Source organism: Myxocyprinus asiaticus, chromosome 13 (genome assembly GCF_019703515.2).
Source record: "Myxocyprinus asiaticus isolate MX2 ecotype Aquarium Trade chromosome 13, UBuf_Myxa_2, whole genome shotgun sequence".
NCBI lineage: Eukaryota > Metazoa > Chordata > Actinopteri > Cypriniformes > Catostomidae > Myxocyprinus > Myxocyprinus asiaticus.
In genome coordinates, this window is record NC_059356.1 from 8,943,410 (window position 1) to 8,961,491 (window position 18,082).

Consider the following 18,082-nt stretch of genomic DNA (forward strand, 5'->3'; position numbering starts at 1 on the left):
GCTGTCCACATGATCTAAAAGAAAACGTGATTCATCAGACCAGGCCACTTTCTTCCATTGCTCCATGGTCCAGTTCTGATGCTCATGTGCCCATTGTAGGCACTTTTGGCAGTGGACAGGGGACAGCATGGGCTACACAGCCCAATACTGTGTGTTATGACATCTTTCTATCATGGCCAGCATTTAATTTTTCAGCAGTTTGTGCTACATTAGCTCTTCTGTGGGATCAGACCAGACGGGCTAGCCTTCACTCCCCACGCGCATCAATGAGCCTTGGGCGCCCATGACCCTGTCGCCGGTTCACCGGTTGCCCTTCCTTGGACTACTTTTGGTAGGTACTAATCACTGCATACTGGGAACACCCCACAAGGCCTGCCGTTTTGAAGATGCTCTGACCCAGTCGTTTAGCCATCACAATTTGGCCCTTGTCAAAGTCTCTCAGATCCTTACGCATGCCCATTTTTTCTGTTTCCATCACATGAAATTCACAAACTGACTGTTCACATGCTGCTTAATATATCCCACCCCTTGACAGGTGCCATTGTAACGATATAATAAATGTTATTCACTTCACCTGTCAGTGGATTTAGTGTTGTGGCTGATCAGTGTATAGTTACCTTTGTATTTTAGGAAGAGGTCCCTCGCATGGGAATCATCATATTCTTTTTTTTTTTTTTTTTTTTTTGTGAAAGTTCATGAAAATTATGATCATTTTTGATGGGCCATTTAAAATGGACCAGTGAATGGTATACCCCTGTTATACCATTTAGGATAGATCATTGATTAAAATATGTATGGAAAATATTGATAATTAAGTGATAAGATTAATGGTATCATTTTAGTTTTTGTGATACCGTCCTCTATCTTTAAAAAAAAAAAAAAACAACCATGAAATTGGTCAGTGGTGTCACTGGTTCCCATTACATTTAGTTAGGAGTAACACCACTGACATTCAAGTCAAAGCTAAATATTCATTTTTTTTAATTAATTCTTGAAATATAATAGTTAATTTAGCATGCTTGGTTTATTGTACAATTGATGAGTTTCCTTTTTGAAAATGTTTTTTAAAAAAAACTGTTTTATGTGTGCCACCACATTGTACAATGACCCTTAACCAAGCTGTTAAAATAGTATTTATTTCAACAGTAAAATTGGACACTGTCTTTCAAAGTATTAATTTTAGATATGAATATATCAAAAGTGCCTCATCATTTAAGTTGATATTAAATCAAATGCCAACTCAATTACTATTAAATTATATATAAATTAGACTTCCCTTTATTGCAAATAAACAGCATTAGTCAAGTTTGATCGGTTAAAAAACATCACATGGCCATGCATGCCATTCAAAGTCAAAACAGCCTTTAGATGTCATAAGGGTAAGAGCTATTGCATCTGAATTATTGAAGATATGAGAGCTGCTATGATCCATCCCTTTGTTATATAACTTCAAACTCAGCACACAGATGTTCAAAGACTATACATCTGTAAGTGTGTTCGCTTTGTTATCCACATGTCATTTAAAACCAGTATATGTTGTTTTTAACATAAATAGCACAGACATATGATGAGGTTTGGTGGAGTTTAAATGAAGTAGGAATCCCAATAGATAGCAAATGCTTTAATTTCACAATGGCATTTGAAAACAAAAGCATGATTTCCCAAGATTTGGCAAGTGCATATCTGAATCCTTTAGAAAAAAATGTTGAAGTTCAAAAGAACAGATATACATAAACCAGCAAGAGTACAAGAGCATTTAAATTTACAAAGTATACATCGGCCAGCAGCGGCAAACATTCCTTAAAGCTTGCAGATTATACAACAACCTAGTTATCGAGCATTCAATGAGGAGTTAATTTATATTCAAGGATAATAATGCATCACATAAAACCAAACCATGAACATATATAAAGAACAGGATACTTCATTAATAATCTTATACTGCACGTGCTCCTCAAACAAATATATTTTGAATATGAAACTACGTACAGAGGAGTGCCAGTTTATATCCAAAAAGAGACTAAGCAAAAGTAGTAAGAGTCAGTAGAGTTGGTATCTCCTGGTTTTCCATTAAAGAGTGGATGGGAATGAGAAGGGTTGAAGTTCAAGACAAGAGCATGGCTGCTATCAAATTGATCTCTCCATTTTTATAAATCATGAGATATTTACAGTACATGTCAAACACAAGATTATTTTCTAAATGAGAAATCCAGAAGCCTGAGGATAAAGTAACGTTAACATAATATCACAACTGAAATATCGAAATATTGAGCAGAACTGACCAATAAACACATCACTACAAAACAGTGGCTACAAAAATCCTTCTCCATATTCAACATTTGCATCAATGGCTCAGCAGTAGGAAAAATAAAACAGCTTCAGCACTGTTAATCAATAGGACAACTCCTGAGATATTATTAACAGTAGACTGTAATATTCGTGTAAGTCAGAATGCACTTTTTGGCCTATTGTATATTAACTCCCAGTGTGAAACATGAGGTTGCACAGGTTGAAAAGCCACTCTGTGTTTGTGTTTTGGACACTGCACGTATCTCTCAATATTTAAGGAGAGATTAATACAGCTTGTGTCTAAAAGACACATTACAAGAGAGTGTTTTCAAAAAAACTCAGCACTGTGGTTTACTCAGGCTGTGGGGAGCTTGAACCCCAGGAAAAGAGATTGGGAAAGCGGAAGGCAGAGTCTCTTCGTGCCGGGTCAGGTAGAGTGAGGGTCTCTGGCGCCGACTTCTTCCGGGGTCTGTCCTTTGGCACAGAGAGGAAGTCTGGGGCGTCTGTGGAAAGGGGCGTAGAGGGAGCGCTGGATGGGCCGCTGCGAGCGCTGGCTGAAAGGGGCGTCTCTCTGATGGAAATAGCCGGGGGAAAGGTTCCCAGCTTCTTATTGGTGGCTTCCTGAGTGGCTCGTTCATACTCTCTCACCTCCTCCATCGTCATGTCTATAAGAGAACATTTCTATCAGGGTTGGGCCAAATTTAGAACTGAAGATTTAAGACAAATGCTTTGCTTTAATGAGAACTGAAGAACTGGCTCCCTTTCAATTCATGAGTTGACATTTAAATTGAATTGGCCACACCATACAGGAAGGTGAATTGGAATGTCAGGAAGAAGAATTTATTAATTTATAAAAAAATCAAGACATTCACCCAACAGATGAACTAATAAATTATTACATCATTAATTTTGACTGATATATAGAATACATTTTGCTCAAATGATTGGACATATTTCTCAATCTAATCCTGTAAAAACTATTAACATAACCATCAAAACTTTTAAGTTTGCCAAAGAGCACTACAAACAACTTTGTTTTCTGTTCACTTTATAAAAGTAAATTTTAGGGCTGTCAATCGATTTGAAATCTTAATTAAATTAATTACATGACATGACAATTAATTATTTGAATTAACTGCAGTTAACTTCATACATCAATATTTTGCAGCGAAAGGAATTATAATAAAATAAATCAATATATAATAATTCAATAATTATAAATAATTAATTTTAAATAGTTCTAAATATTAGAATATTATATATATATATATATATATAGTGTGTGTGTAGGTCCCCCTCGTGCTGCCAAAACAGCTCTGACCTGTCGAGGCATGGACTCCACAAGACCTCTGAAGGTGTCCTGTGGTATCTGGCACCAAGATGTTAGCAGCAGATCCTTTAAGTCATGTAAGTTGTGAGGTGAGGCCTCCATGGATCGGACTTATTGGTCCAGCACATCCCACAGATGCTCAATCGGATTGAGATCTGGGGAAATTGGAGGCCAAGTTGACACCTTGCACTCTTTGTCATGTTCCTCAAACCATTTCTGAACAATTTTTGCAGTGTGGCAGGGCGCATTATCCTGCTGAATGAGGCCACTGACATCAGGGAATACTATTGCCATGAAGGGGTGTACGTGGTCTGCAACAATCTTTAGGTAGGTGGTACGTCAAAGTAACATCCACATGAATGCCAGGACACAAGGTTTCTCAGCAGAGCATTGCCCAGAGCATCACACTGCCTCCGCCGGCCTGCCTTCTTCCTATAGTGCATCCTGCTTCCATCTCTTCCCCAGGTAAACCACGCACATGCACCCGGCCATCCACATGATCTAAAAGAAAACAGGATTCATCAGACCAGGCCACTTTCTTCCATTGCTCCATGGTCCAGTTCTGATGCTCATGTGCCCATTGTAGGCACTTTTGGCAGTGGACAGGGGACAGCATGGGCTACACAGCCCCATACTGTGTGTTATGACATCTTTCTATCATGGCCAGCATTTAATTTTTCAGCAGTTTGTGCTACATTAGCTCTTCTGTGGGATCAGACCAGACGGGCTAGCCTTCACTCCCCACGCGCATCAGTGAGACATGGGCACCCATGACCCTGTCGCCGGTTCACCGGTTGTCCTTCCTTGGACTACTTTTGGTAGGTACTAACCACTGCATACCGGGAACACCCCACAAGACCTGCCTCTTTGAAGATGCTCTGACCCAGTCATCTAGCCATCACAATTTGGCCCTTGTCAAAGTCTCTCAGATCCTTACGCTTGCCCATTTTTCATGCTTCCAACACATGAAATTCAAGAACTGACTGTTCACTTGCTACCTAATATATCCCACCCCTTGACAGGTGCCATTGTAATGATATAATAAAATGTTATTCACTTCACCTGTCAGTGGTTTTAATGTTGTGGCTGATCAGTGTGTGTGTGTGTGTGTGTGTGTGTGTGTGATGTATGTATGTATGTATGATGTATGTATGTATGTATGTATATATATATATATATATATATATATATATATATATATATATATATATATATATATATATATATACAGGTGCATCTCAATAAATTAGAATGTCGTGGAAAAGTTCATTTATTTCAGTAATTCAACTCAAATTGTGAAACTTGTGTATTAAATAAATTCAGTGCACACAGACTGAAGTAGTTTAAGTCTTTGGTTCTTTTAATTGTGATGATTTTGGCTCACATTTAACAAAAACCCACCAATTCACTATCTCAAAAATTTAGAATATTTTGACATGCCAATCAGCTAATCAACTCAAAACACCTGCAAAGGTTTCCTGAGCCTTCAAAATGGTCTCTCAGTTTGGTTCACTAGGCTACACAATCATGGGGAAGACTGCTGATCTGACAGTTGTCCAGAAGACAATCATTGACACCCTTCACAAGGAGGGTAAGCCACAAACATTCATTGCCAAAGAAGCTGGCTGTTCACAGAGTGCTGTATCCAAGCATGTTAACAGAAAGTTGAGTGGAAGGAAAAAGTGTGGAAGAAAAAGATGCACAACCAACCGAGAGAACCGCAGCCTTATGATTGTCCAGCAAAATCGACTCAAGAATTTGGGTGAACTTCACAAGGAATGGACTGAGGCTGGGGTCAAGGCATCAAGAGCCACCACACACAGACGTGTCAAGGAATTTGGCTACAGTTGTCGTATTCCTCTTGTTAAGCCACTCCTGAACCACAGACAACGTCAGAGGCGTCTTACCTGGGCTAAGGAGAAGAAGAACTGGACTGTTGCCCAGTGGTCCAAAGTCCTCTTTTCAGATGAGAGCAAGTTTTGTATTTCATTTGGAAACCAAGGTCCTAGAGTCTGGAGGAAGGGTGGAGAAGCTCATATCCCAAGTTGCTTGAAGTCCAGTGTTAAGTTTCCACAGTCTGTGATGATTTGGGGTGCAATGTCATCTGCTGGTGTTGGTCCATTGTGTTTTTTGAAAACCAAAGTCACTGCACCCGTTTACCAAGATATTTTGGAGCACTTCATGCTTCCTTCTGCTGACCAGTTTTTTAAAGATGCTGATTTCATTTTCCAGCAGGATTTGGCACCTGCCCACACTGCCAAAAGCACCAAAAGTTGGTTAAATGACCATGGTGTTGGTGTGCTTGACTGGCCAGCAAACTCACCAGACCTGAACCCCATAGAGAATCTATATTGTCATGAGCTGAAGGCCACTGTCAAAGAAACCTGGGCTTCCATACCACCACAGCAGTGCCACAAACTGATCACCTCCATGCCACGCCGAATTGAGGCAGTAATTAAAGCAAAAGGAGCCCCTACCAAGTATTGAGTACATATACAGTAAATGAATATAGTTTCCAGAAGGCCAACAATTCACTAAAAATGTTTTTTTTTATTGGTCTTATGATGTATTCTAATTTTTTGAGATAGTGAATTGGTGGGTTTTTGTTAAATGTGAGCCAAAATCATCACAATTAAAAGAACCAAAGACTTAAACTACTTCAGTCTGTGTGCACTGAATTTATTTAATACATAAGTTTCACAATTTGAGTTGAATTACTGAAATAAATGAACTTTTCCACGACATTCTAATTTATTGAGATGCACCTGTATATATACACACACACACACACACACACACAGTTGAAGTCAGAAGTTTACATACACCTTAGCCAAATACATTTTAACTCAGTTTTTCACAATTCCTGACATTTAATCATAGAAAACATTTCCTGTCTTAGGTCAGTTAGGATCACTACTTTATTTTAAGAATGTGAAATGTCAGAATAATAGTGGAGAGAATGATTTATTTCAGCTTTTATTTCTTTCATCACATTCCCAATGGGTCAGAAGTTTACATGCACTTTGTTAGTATTGCCTTTAAATTGTTTAACTTGGGTCAAACATTTTGGGGAGCCTTCCACAAGCTTCTCACAACAAGTTGCTGGAATTTTGGCCCATTCCTAAAGACAAAACTGGAGTAACTGAGTCAGGATTGTAGGCCTCATATCTCGCACACGCTTTTTCAGTCCTGCCCACAAATTCAAATCAAAATCAAATCACTTTTATTGTCGCACAGCCATATACACAAGTGCAATGGTGTGTGAAATTCTTGGGTGCAGTTCCGATCAACATAGCAGTCGTGACAGTGATGAGACATATAACAATTTACAATGACATCAAATTAACACAACACAATTTAAAGTCTAATATACACATAATTACACACAACAATATACAAATAATAACATGCACTGTACAGTATACAATACACAAAATATAGATACACATTATTCAATTAAAAAAGTATATATAGTAGTATATTTAGAATGTACAATAGTTTGTATTGTACTGTATTGACATTCAGGCTGTCGGTTGATAGTAAGTTGTTAAGAGAGAATATAATATAATAATAATATAATTTATGACAGTCCGGTGTGAGATATAAGAGTAAGAGTAATAAAGTGCAGTGCTGATGTATTTTGATCGTGGGAGATCAAGAGTTCAAAAGTCTGATTGCTTGGGGGATGAAGCTATCATGGAGTCGGCTGGTGCGGGTCCTGATGCTGCGATACCGTCTGCCTGATGGCAGCAGTGAGAACAGCCCATGGCTCGGGTGGCTGGAGTCTCTGATGATACTCCGAGCTTTTTTCACACACCACCTGGTATATATTTCCTGGAGGGAGGGAAGCTCACCTCCGATGATGTGTCTGGCAGTTCGCACCACCCTTTGCAGTGCTTTGCGGTTGTGGGCTGTGCTATTGCCGTACCAGGCGGAGATGCAGCCAGTCAGGATGCTCTCTACAGTGCAGGTGTAGAACCGTGTGAGGATGTGGCAGTTTATTCCAAACTTCCTCAGCCGTCTCAGGAAGAAGAGGTGCTGATGAGCCTTCTTTACAACGACTTCAGTGTGGATGGACCATGTGAGTTCCTCAGAGATGTGGACACCCAGGAACTTGAAGCTGCTGACTCTCTCCACTGGTGATGGGACTGTGTTCTCTGTCTTTTCTTCTGAAGTCCACCACAAGCTCCTTTGTCTTACTGACGTTGAGGGAGAGGTTGTGCTCCTGACACCAGTGTGTCAGAGTGTGCACCTCCTCTCTGTAGGCTGTTTCATCATTGTCAGTGATCAGACCTACCACCGTCGTGTCATCAGCAAACTTAATGATGGCATTGGAGCTATGTGTTGCCACACAGTCATCTGTGTACAGGGAATACAGGAGTGGGCTGAGAACACAACCCTGTGGGGCTACAGTGTTGAGGGTCAGTGATGAGGAGATATTGCTGCCTATTCTAACCATCTGGCGTCTGCTTGACAGGAAGTCCAGGATCCAGCTGCACAGCGAGCTGTTTAAGCCTAGAGCCCGGAGTTTCTCATCTAGCTTGGAGGGCACTATGGTGTTGAATGCTGAGCTGTAGTCTACAAACAGCATTCTCACACAAGTATAAATTGTCTATCAGATTGAGGTCAGGGTTTTGTGATGGCCATTCCAATACCTTGACTTTGTTGTCCTGAAGCCATTTTGCCACAACTTTGGAGGTATGCTTGGGGGTGTTGCTTCAATATATCCACATCATTTTCCTTCCTCATGATGCCATCTATTTTGTGAAGTGTACCAGTCCCTCCTGCAGCAAAGCACCCTCACAACATGATGCTGCCACCCCCATGCTTCACGGTTGGGATGGTGTTCTTCGGCTTGCAAGCCTCACCCTTTTTCCTCCAAACATAATGATGGTCATTATGGCCAAACAGTTCAATTTTTATTTCATCAGACCAGAGGACATTTCTCCTAAAAGTAAGATCTTTGTCCCCATGTGTACTTGCAAACTGTAGTTTGGCTTTTTTATGGTGGACTTCCTTGCTGAGCAGCCTTTCAGGTTATGTTGATATAGGACTCGTTTTTTACTGTGGATATAGATACTTGTCTACCTGTTTCCTCCAGCATCTTCACAAGGTCCTTTGCTGTTGTTCTCGGATTGATTTGCACTTTTTGCACTAAACTACATTAATCTCTAAGAGACAGAATGTGTCTCCTTCCTGAGCGGTATGATGGCTGCGTGGTTGCATACTATTGTAGGGTCTTGGCCCACTCAAAAGGCAGCAGAGACCACATGGCCCTTTGTTCTATAATCAAAGGAGAGACATTGAACTCAGTTTCCCAGGATCCTTCGCAAATTCACAACTGGATGCGAAGTCCCGCCCATGGACCCAGTCTCAAACGCCACTGGTCGAAAGCGGCCTACGACCGATGACGTCAACTTGTCAATAAAACCAGCGGACAGATGTAGTTCGGCCTCTCTGTGCTAAGCTCTGCCTGGCTGTTAAGGGACATCTGTACTGTGTACGTACTGAAGGAGTTTTCCCTCCGTTTTGGACTGAGAACAAAGAGACCACATTTTTCTAACCTCACCATTTGGCCACGGTAGAGTAAGATTAACTTAGCTTTGTTCAAGTCTTATAGTATACTTCTAACAACCGGTTCAGTTTCACTGTAAAGCAACAGTGAATTTATTTTGAAAAACAGAAAGGCGACCAGTTTCCCTTCTCCCTCTTTTTCCTTCAATGTTGTATACCTTCTGCATTCTTCTCCACCGCTGGATCCGAAGAATAAAGCAGATACGTGTTTTTTCGCTGACGAGCGTAAGACAAGGGACCATCCAGACCGTTTCTCCTGACCGCTCAATGCAACAGGAATTCCAATGGACAACCCTACTGAAATTACACAGGATTTCCCAAGTAAGGCTTGATATCTGGGCAGATTTAGTTTAGAAACTGTGATTTTTCTTGTGAAACTAAATCTAATTTTTGATTCTAAATGCTGATGTTTTGAGTATATTTGTATGTTAAACTCTGCTCGCTGTTTCGAGTTGGGAGATTTGTATTTAGTTCACTTTTGGGGTTACGTTTGTTTTGTTGAGTGATCTGAACTAGTAATTCAGTCCTGCTGTTACGAGCGGTTACCCTTAATTAAACTGCATGCACTTTTCCTCTCTCTCTCGCTCTCATTCTCTCTCTCTTTCACTGATATTCACTGAGTGAGCGGTGCCACGGTTTATGTTCGACTCAGGCTGGTGAACCAAATTCTCCCGCCTGTTTCATCAGTTCCTTTGTGTGTCCGCTCATTTCCACCCTCACGTGCTATCAGCTCCATTTTGGATCTAACCCTCCATTTTGAACCTGATCCTCCATTTTGATTCATTTGTTACCGCATCTGGACACACACACACACACACACACACACACACTCTAGCATATAGCTCCACTGTTAGTTTAGGATTTCCTTGATTTATTTTTGGATTATATTTGGATAGTATTGCCTGTGTTCACTACTGCTTGATTATAATAAATCTTGTTATATTATAATAAGTACTCCTGTTTGTTTTGTTTGAACATTGTGTTGAAGCCAACCTCTGCCACATGAAGAACTCCCAAGTTACCTCAGAGTACTATTATTTTATTGGTGTTAGAAACTAACTGTAACTAGATTATTTTAGATTTGTATAGCAATAATTTAACTAATTTTTCCCCTTTTTGATTATTTTGACTAACAATTAAGATACTCAACTTACAGGGTAGATTTTGTTTTGTGAGACTCAATCAGTAACTTGCTATCATTTTTCTCTTTTCAAAGAGTGGTGCCCCGAGAATAGAATTTAATGAGTTAAATTCTATTTAATTATTATTTAATTATTATTTAATTGTTCCATAATTAATAACAATTAATTATTGATTATTTCTGATAGTAAAACTGATTTAAACAACCAGTAGCACCTACACTATTGTTTGTACAGATGAACGTGGTACCTTTGGAAATTGCTCCCAAGGATGAACCAGACTTGTGGAGGTCCACAATTTCTTTTCTGAGGTCTTGGCTGATTTCTTTTTATTTTCCCATGATGTCAAGCAAAAAGGCACTGAGTTTGAAGGTAGTCCTTGAAATACATCCACAGGTACACCTCCAATTCAGTACACCTCCTATCAGAAGCTAACTGTCTAAAGGCTTGACATCATTTTCTGGAATTTTCCAAGCTGCTTAAAGGCACAGTTAACTTAATGTATGTAAACTTCTGACCCACTGGAATTGTGATATAGTCAAAAGTGAAAAAATCTGTCTGTAAACAATTGTTGGAAAAATTACTTGTGTCATGCACAAAGTACATGTCCTAAATGACTTGCCAAAACTATAGTTTGCTAATATTAAATCGGTGGAGTGGTTAAAAAAAAACTTGTTTTAACGACTTCAACCTAAGTGTAAGTAAACTTCTGATTTCAACTTATTTCAAATAAAATATATATAAATATATATATAATTCAGATAATTAAATACCATTACATTAGTGTAGTAACGAGTAAAGCATTCACAATACAAAAACTGGCTTTAGAAGGCAATATATTGTTTATTTCCATATCATTGAACATAAGTCAATCATTGGACTACAGTCCACAGCAGTCCATTTTGTGACTGAATTCATCAATCTGTCCGAGGTCAACTTATTATGAGGGCTTTTAAGAACGCGTCTATCAACACATGAGTCAGAGGGATGCATTTAGTGTCTCTCACTTTGGTTGTGTTGCATCATAAACAGTGTTTTTAGGATGCTAAGTCAAGTTAAACGTAGTTTGAAACAAAACAAAAAAGAAACCATCTCGAGTTCAAGAAAGTAGTCATCTTATCAGGCGGTTCAAGGACCTCAGTGAGAACCTGATTAGAATCTTTAAAGACCTGAATTTCTTTGTGTGTTTGTTCTCTCAGTGACTCATGCAAGACTAATACTTCGTAAGCTATGGATCATCCACTGGCATCAGTGAGGTTTGTTAATCATGACTCTGGGAGTTAACACAAAAAATAAACAGTTATAAAGCTTGAGAGATGAATAGACTGCAATCTGAAGGGAACATTTTATTCATGATTGCTTAGTCAATGTCAAACCTACCAATCCATTCATCAACCCAAGCGAAGGCCTGTCTGTGACCCAGCAACAACACATCCCTCACCACCTAGAGAACGAGAGAGACAGGTACAGATGTACAGAATGGTAACCATGACTTTGCTCTCTGGATGTTTTGCTAGTTCTGAAACAAAAAACACACTCCTAACTCCATCCGTAACCCCAGCCCTAACAAAAATCCTAACTCAAGGGACAAATGATAAATTGATAAGGATTTTTTAAAGCACCAACCACAGACCTAAGCCTAACCCTGAATAATTGAAAAGAACATTGTTCCAAAACCAACAAGGGTGTTGTTTCAGGAACATGTCCAACTTGGTAAAATCATGGTAAGCACAGATGAATAAAGAGATTTATCTATAGACAGAATGACTGCAAGGTTGGGAATTTAGGGGGCTGTCCAGGATATGGAAGTGAAGGGGTGAAAGTGACCTTGTGCACAAACTGCTCCACACGAGTCTGCAGTCCCCACACCTCAAACTTGACTGTTACTAGCTTGTAGGAGCACATGATGGGGTCCTGGTTGTCTCTCCAGCCCTCCTGCAGCATTCCTCGTTCTGTTTTCTCTGATTTAAAGAGTCTTGGGTCCTAAAGTGAAAAAAAGAAAAAGAAAAACAACAACAAACAGATATGTTCCAATATGGCAAATACATATTATAGGATATGGTCAGCTGACATTAAATACTTCTGGGAAGTTGACATGTCCTGCAGTGTGAAATGCTATAGTCCATATCAAACTATTTTAAACAGCATTTTTCTGATTCTTCTTTAAATATATGCAACTTTATAACCTCAGATTAATTGTGAGACTACATGGAATATTTGTACTTTTAAAAATCCATTTGTTACACTGCAGTACCATTTAAATGTGCACTCAGTAATTTTTTCTACAGTGTATATCGTCTTGGACTTACACCAAGGGGCATGGATGCAGCATCATTCAACCACAATAGTCTTCACTTACTGATGCCATTGTAGAAATTCCCTATTCACAGTCTGCATTAATTAATTTAACCCATGAATGAAAGTGTCCACTAATATGGCCATTCCTGAGATTAACTGAGTAGTGTTAGGCAGGTCATGTGATCCTAACATGAGGGGACCCTCTTCATGTAGAGTAAAACAGCTTTTATATGGTTACTGATATCACTGGAGTCTTCATCTCATGTGAGTGCTCACTCATGATTTGATACATATGTTTCAGTATTACTAATCATTGCTTGGGTGGTTAAACTTTTTAATGAGGAAAAAATTACTGAGTGCACCTTTAGAATGACCTTAAAAATGGTGTATCACTTAAAATTAATTAGAGGACCCAAGATACACAGTTTTCCTTGTACACATATACATTTTAACCTAAAATCTTGATGTTGATGAAACAAAGTCCATGGACACGTTATGTCGTCAACCCATATACATTCTACAAGGACGCTTCATTTTGGCCTTCTTGCCACTTATTCACAGAAGAGTAGAAAGAAGACCATAGAGATCATAGAAAGAAAAGTTGGCAATGGGATTGGGAAATGATGCGAGGTGACTTAAACTAACGGGAACAGAGCTTGTACTCAGTGTGTCAGAATAAATGTGCTAAACTGCCAGGCCATAACTCTGGTGCTCAGATGCCTCATTATGTTGGTGGTTAAACTTTAAATCTTATAGAATTTCACCCTCTGGTTCAGGGCCTATGGTCTCTACGATCAAATTAAGCTTACAATGCTTTTGGGAAATGCAGCCCAAGTCTATTAGAGAAGACTTTGGCCCTTCCGTCTGTAAGGACATTCCTCCTTAGGTAATCATTTTTAAACAGATCAAATATATCTGCATCTTCAGTTGTATATACAGTTGAAGTCATAAGTTTACATACACCTTAGCCAAATACATTTAAACTCTCAGTTTTTCACAATTCCTGACATTTAATCTAAGAAAACATTCATTGTCTTAGGTCAGTCCAGAATCAGAATTAACTTTATTGCCAAGTATGCTTACACATACGAGGAATTTGTCTTGGTGACAGAAGCTTCCAGTGCACAAACAATACAGCAACAAGACAGAGATAATAATAAACAAATTTAATAAAAATAAAAAGTGAATAGAAAATATAAGTATATATAGAAATACACAATAAGACATATATATATATATATATATATGTGTGTGTGTGTGTGTGTATGTACAATATACAAATCTGTTATATACAGATGCAAGGGAATGTATGGCAGAAGAGTTATGGTATTTTGAATAAATATAAATAAACTAAGCTGTGTATTGTACATAATTATTGCTCAATGGGACAGTTTTAACTGTTCATGAGTTGGATAGCCTGAGGGAAAAAACTGTTCCTGTGCCTGACGGTTCTGGTTCTCAGTGCTCTGTAGCACCGTCCAGAAGGCAACAGTTCAAAAAGGAAGTGGGCTGGGTGAGTGGGGTCCAGAGTGAGTTTTCCAGCCCTTTTCCTCACTCTGGAAGTGTATAGTTCTTGAAGGGAGGGCAGGGAGAAACCAATAATCCTCTCAGCAATCCGAACCGTCCTTTATAGTCTTCTGATGTCTGATTTCGGAGCTGCACCAAACCAGATAGTTACTGAAGTGCAGAGGACAGACTTAGTGACTGCTGAGTAGAACTGTATCAGCAGCGCCTGTGGCAGGTTGAAGTTCCTCGGCTGGTGAAGGAAATACAACCTCTGCTGGGCCTTTTAAACAGTGGAGTCAATGTGGGTCTCCCACTTCAGGTCCTGTGAGATGGTAGTACCCAGGAATCTGAATGACTCCACTGCTGCCACAGTGCTGTTTAGAATGGTGAGCGGGGTCATTGTTGGTGTGTTCCTCCTAAAGTCCACAATCATCTCCGCCGTTTTGAGTGTGTTCGGCTCCAGGTTGTTTTGACTGCACCAGTGAGCCAGTTGTTCAAACTCCCTTCTGTACACAGACTCATCATCATCATCTTGGATGAGGCCGATGACAGTAGTGTGGTCTGCAAACATCAGGAGATTGACAGAGTGGTCCTTGGCAGTACAGTCATTGGTATACAGAGAGAAGAGTAGTGGGGAGAGCACACATCCCTGGGGGCACCTGTGCTGACTGTACATGTGCTGGAAGTGAATTTCCCATCTCAATAGCTGCTGCCTGTCTGTCAGAAAGCTCGTGATCCACTGACAGATAGATGTGGGAACAGAGAGTTTGTGTAATTTAGTCCGGAGAATAGCTGGGATGATGGTGTTGAAAGCCGAACTGAAGTCCACAAAAAGGGTCCTTGCATATGTCCCTGATCTGTCCAGATGTTGCAGGATATGATGCAATCCCATGTTGACTGCATCATCCACAGACCTGTTTGCTCGATAAGCAAATTGAAAGGGATCTAGAAAGGGTCCAGTGATGTCCTTCAGGTGGGCCAACACCAGTCTCTCAAATAATTTAATGACCACAGACGTCAGAGCGATGGGACTGTAGTCATTAAGTCCTGTGATTTTGGTTTTTTTTGGGACAGGAATGATGATGGAGTGTTTGAAGCAGCATGGAACTTCACACTGCTCCAGTGATTTATTGAAGATTAGTGTGAAGATGGGGGCCAGCTGGTTAGCAAAGGATTTTAGACAAGTGGGTGAAACACCGTCTGGGCCCTGTGCTTTCGTTGTCTTTTGTTTCTGGAAGACATGGCACACCTCCTTCACATATCTTAAGTGCAGGTTGAGAAGCAGGAGGGGGAGGAGGTGGGTTGCAGGAGGTATTGATGTTTGTGTGAAGTGAATGTCAGAGCGGGCGTGGGGTGAGACTGGGCCTTTCAAATCTACAGTAAAACACGGAGGTTACGTGACGCCATGCGAGGAGCAGACGTGTGAACGACGAGCTCTACGCACTTTGCTAATTTTATTACTATTTGTGTCATAAACCGGTGAGATTCGATACACACATATTCTTAACTGTTCTAGGAAGACAACATGTCAAAACATTCAAAATCCTCAGGCTCTGGAGATATTAAAAGACACTTACGTGCTCAAGCTGAAGCTCCTGAGCAACAGGCTGAAAGCCCCGGACTCAATTCGGACTGCAAGAAATCCGGCATGAATTGATGAATGTGTCGGCAATGCTGACGAAGGTTGTTGCAGACTTGGAGGATCTTGCTGTAATACGTTGATCGATTACTTCCATGTAGATTAAATTCTCTGAGTTGGTTTCAAGATTGTCAGACGTCGAGAAACAGATCGATTATCTGGAGTCATTGGAGAAGGAATTAGCTGCTAATCCGCTAGCGACCAAGACAGACTTGGATTGCATTTGGGAAAAACTGGAGGATTTGGAGAATCGTAATCAACGAAACAACATCCGAATTGTTGGAATTCCCGAGTATGAGGAAGGCCAAGATATGATAAAATTCCTAGATGAGCTCTTCCCGAGTCTGCTCGACATGACAGGCCATAAGCTGGAAATCGAGTGAACTCACAGAGTCCCGGCTTGCAGATCCATGGAGGGAGACAGGCACCGATCAATTCTGGCCAAATTTCTGAGATAATCCGATAAAGGTCTTGTGTTACGTGAGGCGAGGAGTAAAGAAAGGCTTTATTGGAAGAACCACAGCATTTTCTTGTTCCCAGACTTTGGGCTGGAGCTTGTTTTGTGGAGGAACACACCTTCGAGACAGTTAAGTGGATGAATCTACATGTTTTTTTGTGTGTGTCTGTTTATTTCACTTATTGGCTGGAGTCTGTTTTATAGATTATCTTCTGTTGTGTAATTCTGTTTTACAAATTTTTGTATAGAGACACCGGACTTGAGCAATCCGATGGCAAAGTTATCGCGGGGACTCTTGTAGGCATACAGGGACTGTCTGAGTTTAGAGAGATGGACGCCGGTTGGCGATGTCATGCGCGGGGTTAATGCGCACATTTTTCATTTTTCTGTATGTTTTGTTCTGGGGAAAGTTTGGGGGTTGATTGTTGCACCAATGTGGAATGGGGTCTTTATAATTTTATTTTTGACACAATCTATTTTTTCTTATATGTCAAAAGTTAATATGAGTGGATTGTCTCTCTCCATGTGGAATGTGAATGAGTTGGGGCACCCCATAAAAAGAAGGAAGGTTATTTCTTTTCTTAAATCTAAGAATTATGATATAGTGTTTCTTCAAGAAATGCATCTTTCCCCGTAGGAAGCTGAAAAATTTGGGAAGATATGGGGTGGACATGTTTTCTTTAGTGCTGGCTCAAGTAAGAGCAGGGGAATCATTACATTGATAAGTAAACATCTACAATTCAAATGTCTCAAACAGACTAAAGATAAATTAGGAAGAGTCATTATAGTTTTAGCAGAAATTCAGGGGCAAATGTTGATTTTGGCTAATATTTACGCACCTAACGTTGATGATCAGGGCTTTTTTTATAAATCTTGAAGGGATGTTGCAAGCCACTGGCACCACTCATGATATAATATTGGGAGGAGACTTTAATCTATTGATGGACTCAGTCCTTGATCATAGTGGAGCAAATATGTGTAAGCCCCCTAGAGCAACATTGACGCTTCACAGGATGTGTAAAAATCTTGGTCTTACAGATATTTGGAGACATTTAAACCCATCTGGCAGGGACTATACATGTTTTTTTTCCATCAGTCCATAAGATTTATTCTAGAATAGATTTAGTTTTTTTATATCTAAGTCCCTCATTTCATCTGTTCTTCATTGCTCAACTGGAAACATTTTAGTCTCAGATCACGCCCTGGTGAGTCAGTTGGGATGGTGTTCTTCGGCTTGCAAGCCTAACCCTTTTTCCTCCAAACATAACGATGGTCATTATGACCAAACAGTTCACTTTTTGTTTCATTAGACCAGAGGACATTTCTCCAAAAAGTAAGAACTTTGTCCCCATGTGCACTTGCAAACAGTAGTCTGGCTTTTTTATGGCAGTTTTGGAGCAGTGGCTTCTTCCTTGTTGAGTAGCCTCAGGTTATGTTGATATAGGACTCGTTTTACTGTGGATATAGATACTTGTCTACCTGTTTCCTCCAGCATCTTCACAAGGTCCTTTGCTGTTGTTCTGGGATTGATTTGCACTTTTCGCACCAAACTACGTTCATCACTAGGAGACAGAATACATCTCCTTCCTGAGCAGTATGATGGCTGCGTGGTCCCATGGTGTTTATACGTGGGTACTATTGTTTGTACAGATGAACGTGATACCTTCAGCCATTTGGAAATTGCTCCCAAGGATGAACCAGACTTGTGGATGTCCACAATTTTTTTTCTGATGTCTTGGCTGATTTCTTTTGATTTTCCTATGATGTCAAGCAAAGAGGCACTGAGTTTGAAGGTAGGCTTTAAAATATATCCACAGGTACACCTCCAATTCAGTACACCTCCTATCAGA

At 40.0% G+C, this 18,082-nt stretch overlaps 1 protein-coding gene across 1 annotated transcript in view; it reads right to left on the reverse strand.

Annotated features, from left to right (window-relative positions):
* Positions 1–1,523: 1,523 nt before the first annotated feature.
* pitpnc1a (phosphatidylinositol transfer protein cytoplasmic 1a) overlaps positions 1,524–18,082 on the reverse strand; it is a 161,059-nt gene continuing 144,500 nt past the window's right edge. The window contains exons 7-9 of the mRNA XM_051714546.1: positions 12,160–12,315; positions 11,713–11,776; positions 1,524–2,954 (exon numbers count right to left, since the gene is read on the reverse strand). Of these exons, the coding sequence (XP_051570506.1) occupies positions 2,641–2,954; positions 11,713–11,776; positions 12,160–12,315 (534 nt within the window). The 3' untranslated portion in view covers positions 1,524–2,640. The remainder of the gene's footprint in view (positions 2,955–11,712; positions 11,777–12,159; positions 12,316–18,082) is intronic.